Source organism: Xenopus tropicalis, chromosome 2, assembly GCF_000004195.4.
Source record: "Xenopus tropicalis strain Nigerian chromosome 2, UCB_Xtro_10.0, whole genome shotgun sequence".
NCBI lineage: Eukaryota > Metazoa > Chordata > Amphibia > Anura > Pipidae > Xenopus > Xenopus tropicalis.
The window spans coordinates 28082903-28095120 of record NC_030678.2 but is presented as its reverse complement, the minus strand read 5'-3'; the positions used below and the strand labels follow the sequence as shown (position 1 = coordinate 28095120).

Below are 12218 nucleotides of genomic sequence, written 5' to 3'. Positions count from 1 at the left end.
ACTTCCACTTAATAGCTTTAAGCCTTTTGGCTTGGATAAACAACAATAGAGCTGGCTCTGTCATGGTAGGGGCTGTTCCTTCCACCTGGTTCAGTAATATCAGCGTAGGGTCTAAGGCAGGGGTGGCCAGACTTTTTTTCGTCCGCGATCGACCGATGAAGCCTGGCATGCGAAGTGCAGCGTGAATGCGTATGTACTCATTGACGCAGCACTTCCGCATCGACCGTGATCGATGTATTGTCCACCCCTGGTCTAAGGGCACTATAAGTGCTGGGAGGTTACCTTGGGGCAGATATCAGGGATCTCAGGTTTATCAGGAGGAGTCTGTTAGGAGTCAGGTACCTGTGGAGGTCAGTTTGAATAGAAATGGCACGCACTCCTTGGTCCACTAAAACTTGTTTTTATTGTAGAGATCCTAAAACAAAAAGGTCCTGACGCGTTTCGTATACAAAAGAAACGTAGTCATAGGCACAAATTTCAAATTAACACAAACAGCTATTTAAAATACAAAAGGGGAAATGACATCAAAATTCCAATTAATGCACATGCTAATTATTAACCCCTTATAGATGCTTTCATGATCTCCTAAAAACATTGGTTTTACAAATATAAAGTGAGATACAACAGTTTCATACTGGAATGCATCCTGTGGAGGTACCTAAATTGTATCTTCTTATCTTTACAGCTGATTAAGACTTGGCAGTGTGATTCTAAGGCTAATGTCCCACGGAGATAATTTGTTGCTGCGATTTTTAAAAAGTGAGTTTCAGTGACAAGTCGCTTGTTTTGTCTCTACATAAAGAAGAATATAAATCACCAGTACCTAAAACGACAATACTACTTCAAATCGCTTATTGCTCCGAATCTCTATGAGACCCTTTTTTGAGCGATTTTACAAAGAAAGCACTGTCATTCAAAACTATTGGAATCGCTAAAAGTAAAACCCACTGAGCGGGAAGTCGCTGCGATTTCCCCATTGCACTGAATGTAATTTCTAATTGTAGGCCGGGAATATGTCACCTGGATTTGTGGGAAATAGAATCACTCCGCTGTTGAAATCTCTAGTAATCGCTTGTTAGACACACTGCAACTTGCTTTTTAAAAATCACAGCTACTAAATCTCCCCGTGGGGCATTAGCCTAAAAATACAAATCAAAGGATGTTCTAAACATGAAATTGTTGGCAGATACCAATTGTATGAAAGTGACTTCCATTGTAGGTCCCCCAAGGATATCGTCAGGTACATAATACATGTGCAGATTTTATCTTTATCCAACTGAAATTTTCTAACCTGACTGATCAACGAAATGACCGATCGCCATGGTAAAAAAATGATCAGGATGGTCATTTGGAGGCCACGCAATGTCCAAAAATCATAGGAAACCAGGTTTTGTACAGTTTTTTATCCAGAGTAAAGGTGGCCACACGGGCCGATTCTAGCTGCAGATATCGGTCCCTTAGACTAGGGGTCCCCAACTGCCGGGCCGCGGACCGGTACCGGGCCGTGGACTGCATGGGACTGGGCCACCGGCGTTCCCCTGAGCGGCAAGGGCCGACCAATTCAGGCCGTGAATGAGCGCACTGCGCAACTGAAGACGTAAAATGAACGCGCCGCACAGAGGCACGATTGAACGCACCATACACATATCCGCGCTTGCAATTCATGTTGCACCCCCCACCCCCGTGGAAAAATGTTCCTGGTAGTAACCGGTCTGTGGTGCGCAAAAGGTTGGGGACCCCTGCCTTAGACTGTTTTGGCAGCTTATCGCTCCGTATATGGGCACCAGGCCTGCCTGATCAACATCTGACCTCTAATCGGCCAGATCTCAATAAGGTAGGTTCCAAAATGAGTTATATATACTATGTAACACTAGGGCTGGCTCCATGTGCCCCCCAAACCCGCAACAGGCCAGTTGTTACTGAAGTGCAGCTCCAGCATCAGCTCTTAGCCACAGTGGTGAGTTATAGAAGAACAACCACTAATGGGAAACCTTTCTCCTATTAAGCTGAATTATTTACAGTGCCAGCCTCACATACAGTAACCTGTGAGTATACAGTGGCACTAGCAGCCTCCCGATTATCTGTATGGAATGGAAGCGCATCCGCCTCCTCTGAGCACTAGAGGGCGCCAATTTCAACAGGCCGGCACGTGGTTATTTTCAGCCAATTGAGCGGCTCCGTTCTTTTGCGGAAGTAGCGCGATATTTAAAAATGTAAACTTGCTGGGAAGGGTGAGGAGAGTGAGTCCGTGAATGGCTGCCACAGAGGGACCCGGAGCCCGTGAGGTGAGTGGCCTCGGAACACGTAGCTTCTCGGTTGTTGCTTTAGAGCTTACTCTCGGCATCTTTAGGAGGTACTGGTTTTAGTTCACGTTTGACGGGGCGGGTTGGAGGTTGTGGCGGGATGGCTTGGGGCTTGGGAATAAGGGAGTCCAAGGCAATACAGAAAGGTTTGGGGTCCCCCAACAATCATGTCCGACTTGCAATAAGCCACACTTTAGCTGTAGTTGTACTACAACCCCCAGCAGTTTCGACAGCTTTCAGCAGCTGGTTGTGCGATGTAGTGAGTTGCAGTAGCTGGGGGTTGCAGTAGCTGGGGGTTGCAGTAGCTGGGGGTTGCAGTAGCTGGGGGTTGCAGTAGCTGGGGGTTGCAGTAGCAGTGAGTTGCAGTAGCAGTGAGTTGCAGTAGCTGGGGGTTGCAGTAGCTGGGGTGAGGGGGGTTGCAGTAGCTGGGGGTTGCAGTAGCTGGGGGTTGCAGTAGCTGGGGGTTGCAGTAGCTGGGGGTTGCAGTAGCTGGGGGTTGCAGTAGCTGGGGGTTGCAGTAGCAGTGAGTTGCAGTAGCTGGGGGTTGCAGTAGCTGGGGGTTGCAGTAGCTGGGGGTTGCAGTAGCTGGGGGTTGCAGTAGCTGGGGGTTGCAGTAGCTGGGGGTTGCAGTAGCTGGGGGTTGCAGTAGCTGGGGGTTGCAGTAGCTGGGGGTTGCAGTAGCTGGGGGTTGCAGTAGCTGGGGGTTGCAGTAGCTGGGGGTTGCAGTAGCTGGGGGTTGCAGTAGCTGGGGGTTGCAGTAGCTGGGGGTTGCAGTAGCTGGGGGTTGCAGTAGCTGGGGATGCGGGACGGACATCCCTGATGTATATGCTGAGAATAGGTAACTATTGTTACGCCATGTTCTATGTTCTTTTCCTTGTGTCTGTGTCCCCCCACCAGTGGCCTGTGTAATACTCTGGGCAATGGCAGACAAGCCAATCCCAAGCGGGTTGTACCTGGGCAGAATGCTTGGAACTGCTCAGTGTTTTTTTTTCAGTGTTTTTGTAGCAATCAGTGAGATTGTTGTGCCCAAGGCAGGTACCTTTTGTTCCTGCTCCCACTTGCCCTCCCCCAGGGTCACTTGCCTGCCTGTTGGCAACTCCCTACCGGTGGTGGCAACCCCCCTGCCAGCAGCCACAAGCCCCATTGCCTTGGATCACTCCTTTGCACGGTTTCCAGGACCTCTACCAAGACAAGGTGGTCGATTTGTGCCTTCCAAGCAAATAAAGGGGTAATTCATAGCATTCTAAGTACCTGGGCGACAAACCCCTTGAAATCACCCTGCCTGCTTTACCCTTATGTGCGGATACAAATACTAGTAGATGCCCAGATAATAGTCAGGCCTCATTCTTAGCCACCTACAAGTATTAGTATTCACTACCTTTTTCCCCATTTGATATAGGGCTAATCCTGAGGGCATATGTGTGAACATGGCCAAGAAAATATCCAGAGCCAGTGCTACATGTTGCCCTTTAAGCTCAGTCTGCACAATTCCTCCTCAAAGACTTAAGGTGGCATACAGGTAGCGATTTTCTGTCTGTATTCTGTCTGTATTCCGTTTAGTGTGATGAATAATATGCAAATAATAACTTTTTTTCAGGCCATGGCTATGCAGAGTATAGAAAAGAGATTGTCTGGATGGAAATGTTCTAAAACTGCCCTCAGTGAGCAGGATGTGGCAGATCTACTGAAAGAATTCACAGAGCTGAATAGAAAGGAGCAGGAGAATGGTCCAGACAATGTTCCTCAAAAACACAGTGACAATCCAAAATGTTCTCTGTACCCGTCTCCTGGAAATATTCTGCACACTGGTCGGCAGCTTCCAAGAACCCCAGGTCCGGGGATATTACCTCTTTTGCCCTCCCAGAGATTTGAGCCAAAGGACCCAGGAAATGAATTCTTTGAAGAACTGTACAAGTCTGTTACCGGGAACAGTATAAGATGTACAGACAACATGGTCCCGTGTGGCAGACAGCTTCAGCACACTCCTGTACAAACGGGCAAAACAGACGCAATAGGAAATAGTAGCGCCCTGAGTGAAAAACTGCCGCAGGAGTGCTTTGGAGCTGGTACATTGTCACAGGAGTCAAATATAGAGGACCAACTAAGGGATTTGCTGACCATCAAGGTGCCTGAAAACCAGCCTAGTTGTAAAGCGAATAATTTGTTTTCGGGGCCACAATGCTCTAAGCCCAGTCTGTCTGATCCTGTGAGAAATGGGAAGATTGTGAATTGCAACAACAAAACAAATGCAAGCAATGTGAGTAATAGTTGCATACTCAGAATAAAAGGCATGTTGAATATGGCATATACAGAAAGGGCTCCAAATACACCGAACACAGCGGCTTGCTTAAAACTCGATTTTTATTGCTTAATTTAAAATCAATACGCCTGACGGGTTTCGTGCATTAATGCACTTAATCATAGGCAGAACAAACACAGGTCACAAAACATTTAAATAGTCACATAACAATGATGGGTAGGACATCAGTACCGCCCATTTAACACTTAAATGGAAGGAGAAAATTTCAATACAATCGAGTACAATATTTTGTAGCAAGCCTCACAAACTTACAAAGTAAATAATAAAAGAATAAAAGGCATGGTGAATACGGCAGCAGTCCTCAAAAATCAAAACAGAAAGCTTTTATTATGGTTTCCCTTCTTATATGCAGCTAAATGCTCATAGAGAGGAAAGAAAATCATTTACATTTTCTCTTGTTTTGCAGGTTGAAAGAGGTGACAGTTCTGTTGAGGTTAACAGGAGAATTAGTGAACGTCCTGTTCAGGGTAAATCCTTTCTCTCTATAAAGTGTTGATTTATAAAACAAATCATTTGTAGCCTCCTTAAGGGCATCACAAAAATGCACTTTGCATCATTGTTAAAAAACCTTTATACGTGTGTAGCTTAGGTATAGTACCTTGGGTTGATATGTTTTTTTTACAGAAGAGGAGTGCTGGCCTGGGTATAAAGTAAGTAATGGTATTCACTGGGTGAGTGCCTAACAAATTGGCACACTGGTAAGATGCAATTTTATGTTTTCAAGCTGACTATGGTTACATCTCAATTAACAATAGCGGATAGATGGTAACATTATTAAGCCATCTTCCTATAAACCTGTTTTAGGCTTTTGGTTGGCTGGTCTCATTTTGATTATCCTGAATAACAATAGTAAAGTCTACGAAGTCTACCTTCATCTACTGTCATTTATTTGTGTATAGACAGAGGCAATAAGTCTGGAAAGGAAAACACAATATCTGGGGTAACATCATTTCTTGCCTGCATTTTGTATGAAATTTGAAACAGTGTAGGTGGGGATAATGGTGTAGGTGGGTATAATGGTGGGTATAATGGTGTAGGTGGGGATAATGAAAAAAAGGAACTTGCTTGAAAAAAACATATTTACATCAGTGTTACTGGTACTTTAAGGGCATTTTGTAGCACAACATTCATTAATTATATTTTGTTTTTCCTCCAGGATTAAATAAAATACGCATTTCGGGGGTGCTTAAAAAAATGCATGGTTATGAATGTCGAAATGAAGATTTAGAGTTTCTGGAGCAACTGGCAAACCTGGAAAGAATAAAAGTCCTAAAGGTACCAATTGTCTGCATTAGAAATTGCATAAAATACATTGATTGTCTTGCTAAACCTAAAAAGGGGGTTATTAGCCCTCAGCCATGAGTATTCTGGGTCAGCTGCCACCTTATAGCCTGAACACCCACTAGGCACTGATAGAGGTGTGTTGGACAAAGTGCCACAGTTTATGGTTACATTTAAGGTAAAAGACAGAAGGCAGTTACTCCTGTTACTATTCAGTAGCCAGAGCCTCGTCGGTGTTAACAGCAGCCACAGAAAGGAGGGGTTTATATTTGGCTTTTAAAGACTATATAAGAAGCATCTCCAACTCTTATTACTTACTGAAGTTACAAAGGTCTAACATTCATCCTTTAAGTGCCAGGCATACATATCAAATGTGGCCATCTGCCTGTAATCCCCTCTAATGTACTTGTACAGCATAATCATGTCCCCTTGCAAGAACCCCTTTTTTCCAGAGATGTGATTGGCCACATAGATTTATTAAACAACCAATTTAATCTGTTCAATTTCAAGCTGATTATAATTGGAACCGTAGCTCATTTAAGGACCACAGACTGGTGATGGATCAGCTTTGCCAAAATGTCCGTATTTGATAATCTTATCTGCCTGTGTGTGGCCAGCTATTCTCTGCACCCTAATAGTTGTTAATAACTGTGCTTGTGGGCCAACTGCGTTTTCAGCACCCTATAGCCAAAGTAGTGTGAAATCATTGTAACAGTGAGGGCTCTGATTGGTTTCCATGGGCAACTGCACTAGTGCAATCTGGCACCCGTCTTAGTAAATCATCACATCTGTTGTTGCTTGTCTTTGTTTTTAGCATATTAGTGCTACTGTGTTCTTTTTCAGGGTGAACTGAGTGGTCTGCGCAAGGAGCTGACTGCAACAAACAGGGATATGGAGTTGGTATTGGCAAAAAAAGAGAAGATTGAAGAGGACATTCAGAAAATGGTAATTCTAAACTAAACCAAATTAAAAGTTAGAAACTGTTGATTTCAGAGCCTTATACTAACACAGCTATCATGCTAAATTGTGACTGACGCTTTGGATTATATAAGCCATAACAATGATTGCACTAAACACTTTTTGTTAAAGGCAATGTACATCTTTATATTAAAGTTTAGTTAAAGATGGACCTATACTAAGCAACATTTCTAATGGACTTCATTATTTATTTTGTATTTATCTTTTAATAATCCACATTCCTATTCTGCCTTTTTTAAGCCTGTAACAGGTGCTTGTTTCTCGGGACACTGACCCTGACGACCAATCACACAAAAAGAGGAATAATAAAACTGAATATTTATTAATTACGTCCCTCACTTTTAAGCCTTATCCTACTGCTCTTGTTTTCTGCTTCTTGGTTGCTGCAGTAATTATGTCCTAGCAACCAGATGGCGGTTGAAACTCCAAACTGGAGAGCTAAAATGTAAACATTTAAAAAAAGAAACAAAAACACAAAATAAAAAATGAAGAATAATTAGAAACTGTTTTACAAATACTGCCTACATTATAAATTCATTAGTAAACTTTCCCTTTGACGACTGTCTACATTGCTCTAAAACTACTTTTTGGCTTTTGATAGGCACTATTTGCTTTTTTTTTAAAACATTTTTGTGCTCTTACTTATTTTTCACATTACTAAAGGAATAAGAAACGTCTCACTAGGCCGTGGTGTTTCTGGAATCCTTCCTATTAGACAAATCTGCTGTGAATGGTCACCAGGAGACCGAATTTACTGTAATGAATATTTTCTCTTTCCTGCTAGAGAATCTGTACATTTCTTCCAAGAGAACATATCTGTTTAATTTTTCTTGTAGAAGAAATCATTTGAAAGGACCGTGCAGCTCGGCCGAGAGTTCTTGTGCAGGACTCAAGAAGGGACTGTAGTGGTGAAAGATTTGCCTCCTGAAGGCGTCTTGAAGCATTTAAAGCTAATGTCTATCCAGCATGTACATCAGCAAGTGAAAGTCCAGCTCCTCGCAGCTCAGAAAGAACTGACAAATACAAGAGAAAAACACAAAAGTTTGAAAACCACTGTCAAAGGCAAAACCAGGTATACACATTGATTCAATCTCTCTTATGTCTATGTCTGCTCTCAGCTTGGTGTTAGAGCACATTAAGCATGTGCAGTGCCACCCAGTTACTGTTTGGTGTTTATTGAGTCTAGTGAAATACAGATCAGCACGCTGCGTGCTCGCTGGAATGGAGGCATGTAAATTGAATATGATTTTTCAGGGAGCTATATATAACTAAAGATTTTTACTTTATCAGAGGCTTCTATACCTCCACACTGGTACAGCAGCTCTGTGCATAGACTATATAATTTCAGGTTCGATCTTTGATTATGGGCTTGAAAAATAATTCTATATGTAAGACACAGGCAAATGTAAAACAATTGAACGATCAAATTCTTCAATATGCTATTTTTTGTATTGAACCACTATCGCTTTGTGACACTTTGTGCTGGGTTATATGGTTGTCTTATGGTGTAACTAACAATTGCACAGGGGTTCGCTAGTGACACACTAAGATTCTAACATTATTTGCATTTTACATTTATTTTTTTTTTTAGTTTGGAGACTGAATCCTGTGAGCAGCAAATGAAGGAGGCAGAATCTCGAGTACAAGGATTGCAGGCAAGAGGAAGGGCTATTCATAACAAAGAGTGGGAAATTGTGCTGGTTTATAAATGAATTTGCCCATATTAGTGACGATCAGCCATTCTTAGCTTGTAACATATGAAGGCTGCAGATGCACCCTGTTTGCTTTTGTACCCATTGGCATGTTTACACATTGCCAAGTGTACATATCTCTTAATCAGATAAATCCACTGTATAAAATATTTCTGCTGATGTATTCGTGTTGTCAATCCCTTCCTTTTCCTGCTTTCAGGAAGAAGTTGCTGCAATTAAAAACAAGATTAAGAAAACACAGAGAGATGTTGCAGAAGCAAAGGTAAGTTTCAACATTACATGGAAAAGCTGTGAGATTTATGAGACTATATTGCTATATATAGTGTATTACCCACCAACTATAAATGGGAAACACAGCAGTCTGTGCCAGTTACAGCTGCTTTGTAAAAGGAGAACTAAAACTTATCTAAAGAAGTAGGCTAGAAATGTTATACATTATGTTCTGGGCTTCTGTACCAGCCCAAGGCAACCGCAGGGAAAATCTGCTCCCCAAAGATGCCCCAGTAGCCCCCCATCTTCTTTTCTGCTGATTCACTGCACATGCTTTGTGCTTAGGGACCGACTCACAATATACTGTATATATAGAATAGAAATATCTCAATATAAGGCTGATTATTAAGCAGTACAGATAATTAGTACATTGCAGCTCTGAAATAAGGGCAATTAGCACCTTCATTTTATAATCTGACCTGCAGCATCAGTTTATATGACAGACAAACCTTGTTTTCAGTTTGATTTGCTACGACCCATAAGCTCAGCTTCTTTACAGCTGCTCAGAGCCCACTGAGCATGTGTAGTGCCAGTGACACTTCTAAGAAAATCCAAGATGGGGAGCTCCAGTGACAACTTTAAATGCCTGGATCATTATTGTTATAGAGATTCTGAACCTTTAGGCTGGCCCAATAGGTTTGGTATATAAAATATGGCATTTCTATGTTTATAATTATGTTATGTTTAGTTCTCTTTTAAACTGGCATACTGCAACACCAAGAAAACCTGAAACACTTATTAAGGTCTTGTATAAGTCACAGTACCAACAAATTTCATATTCTTAGGGCATTGTCCAAGTTTACTCTCTGCAGTAATTTGACTTGGTATTGTTTTGATCTCAGTGCCTAAAAGAGATGGAGCCCTGTCCACTTTAGGTCCACTCCTGCGTCTAACCATGAGCAGCACTGTTGGCTCTTTACTGTTTTGCAGATGTTGATAAGTGGTGAAGGCTGAAATTTTTATTTAGTTATTTCCATGTTTTGTTAATTGCCAGCCATCGTTGAGACAGACTGGACTTCATTCACACCAGCACAATGGACCACCTTAGCCCATCTAAGTCTTTGTTATGATAAAGCTCCACCTGGTGAGCTGCAGATGAGTACATATGGCATCTCATGATTTCCTCATGTGGCATACACAAAGGAACAATGTATGAACAGCAGAAATATACCCACCTGTGGCCCATTTAGTTGACACCAAAACAGGGTATGGTCTGAGCAGGGCTGACGTGGCTCGTTGATGCTGTATGTTTGCAGGCTTATGACTTTGGAATGTGCTTTAGCATGTGTAATAATAAAAGGTTGACAGCTGTTTTAGCAGTAGGTGATGCCACAGTGCACGTTTACTCTATATGTAAGCTTGCCATTATTGTATATATGAATGTGTATGCAGGTTTACTATGTACACACCTTTTTCTTTTCAGGCAAGTATTCAGGAGAAGAGAGCACAAATTAGCTCCCTGCAACAGGCTGCTGCTACAAAGCCAATCCGCAACGTAAATGAAGCCGAGAGGGAGAGACTAAACCGCAGGCTGCAAAGGCTTGTCCATCGGAAAGAGATATATCTGGAAAGGGAGAAGATCTTACAGAGGCTTAAAGTACAAATATAATCAGTTATGGTGCAAAAACAGAAAACGTGCATCTCTATAGCGACAGCAGGCCCCCCAATATTCACAATGCTATTCCTGTATTTTCCTAATAATGGAAACTATATCACCTGTTATAGGAAGGTAATTCTGACTCACACACAAGTTGCACTCAACTGTAAGTCATACACATACGGATGGAATTGAGGCTTCTGTGTCTATTGTAGAGATGACCATTATTCTTGTACCATAGATATCAGTTAGGACAGGTCTGAAAATGATCAGCAAAATGATACAGCAGATTAGGAAGTGAAGAAAATCTGTATTTCCAATTACCAGCCAGAAAAATAAAAAGTGACCTACTGTGTATGGCCACATGCATGGTATCCATTTGGCCTGTGGGCCAGTCAGTTGTATACAGGATAGGACCAGCAAGTGTATGGCCGCCGGAATAGCCTCATGGATAAAAGAGAAAGTGTTATATCATATTGAGCCTATTCCCAATTTCCCCAGAATACATTTTAGGGCACTTCAAGCTAATTTAGGAGCGGTACATCATTTCCAGGGAGTGGGGCATTTAAATGTTAGGTCTAACAACTGTCACGTGCAGTTCCACCATACAGAAGAACACCCCACATACCTCAACTGTCAGTCATGGACAAAACTGTATCAAAAATGCAAATCATTTTAGCCATCTAACATCTATAGTTCAGCATGTAAGCTGTAAGAAGATTTTCAGGCACAGTATTTCTCACCTGTATCAGTGCACACCCTAAACTATGTACTACTTTAGCCACCTAAGTTGTCCCTACCTATATATGTGCACATAAGATATGTATTCATTCATTGCTTGCTCATTTGAAAAAAAAAAATGTATGTGCTTCGGTAAAAAAAAACAAACATGTTTTGGTTTTCATTATAGTCCCCTATAGGATCAAGCTGTAATATAGTAATCATGAGATCCATCCAATAAACAGCTGCAGAATGTCTGTGAGACTGTTACAATCATGGTAACTGCTCTGACCCTGGCTGCGCATTTATTGTCACACAAGTGATAATCGCCTGACATGCGATTCCATTACAAGGTTAACACAGTTCCTAAAGGTATTTCTCCAATGTTCAGCCATCCACATTTCCAGCCGGTGTGCAGAGAATCTGTGTGTCGTTACCTTTATACCCCTGAAAACATTTCTATGAGGTTGGCAGTCAGTAATGTTTTATGTGTTACTGCCAGACACCTGACCATAAGTGTGTATAATTATGATAGACTGTAAGCTCCACTGGGGCAGGGATGTGAGTGATGAGCAATCTCTGCAGAATGTGTTGTACTGGATAAATACCAGATTATAAATAAACACTGTACAGTGGAACCGCCCGTTACTATAGTGTATATGAAACAGAATGGGTTGTTATCAGTCGGTTTCTTGTGAGTTTGGAGAGGTCTGGCACTCTTTATACAATGCGAAGTGGGAAAAATTCACCTTGTAGTTTGAAAGGTTCAGTTTGGTTCAACTACACGCTGAGGATTCATCCAGATCCTGCAAATAATGCCGGAATGTAGCCGAATCCCACACAATCTGGAATTTAGTGCATACCTAGTTACTAAGAATTTTGCATTAACCCTGAAATTGAATTATAATTTACCGAATTTTGGCACCATGGACCATTGTGTATGATGTTCCCCCAGCTACAGTTCACAGGATGATGGATTTCCACAAGCAGGGAATGTGTAGCCTAACAACATAAAGAGCTGGCCATGGGGATGAGGA

At 42.1% G+C, this 12218-nt stretch overlaps 1 protein-coding gene across 3 annotated transcripts; it reads left to right on the top strand.

Annotated features, from left to right (window-relative positions):
- The first annotated feature begins 2177 nt into the window (after window positions 1-2177).
- LOC100493567 lies at window positions 2178-11824 on the top strand. Of its 3 annotated transcripts, XM_004912254.4 has the most exons (10): window positions 2194-2285; window positions 3703-3822; window positions 3901-4560; window positions 5030-5090; window positions 5780-5898; window positions 6748-6849; window positions 7719-7954; window positions 8474-8537; window positions 8794-8856; window positions 10288-11824. In XM_004912254.4, the coding sequence occupies exons 3-10, from the start codon at window positions 3904-3906 to the stop codon at window positions 10471-10473; spliced, it is 1488 nt and encodes a 495-aa protein (XP_004912311.1). In that variant the 5' UTR covers window positions 2194-2285; window positions 3703-3822; window positions 3901-3903; the 3' UTR covers window positions 10474-11824. The 3 variants fall into 3 exon arrangements, with proteins under 3 accessions (XP_002941041.1, XP_004912311.1, XP_004912312.1); XM_002940995.5 differs by lacking the exon at window positions 3703-3822 and having other exon boundaries at window positions 2178-2285; XM_004912255.3 differs by lacking the exon at window positions 3703-3822 and having other exon boundaries at window positions 2260-2353.
- Window positions 11825-12218: the final 394 nt, after the last annotated feature.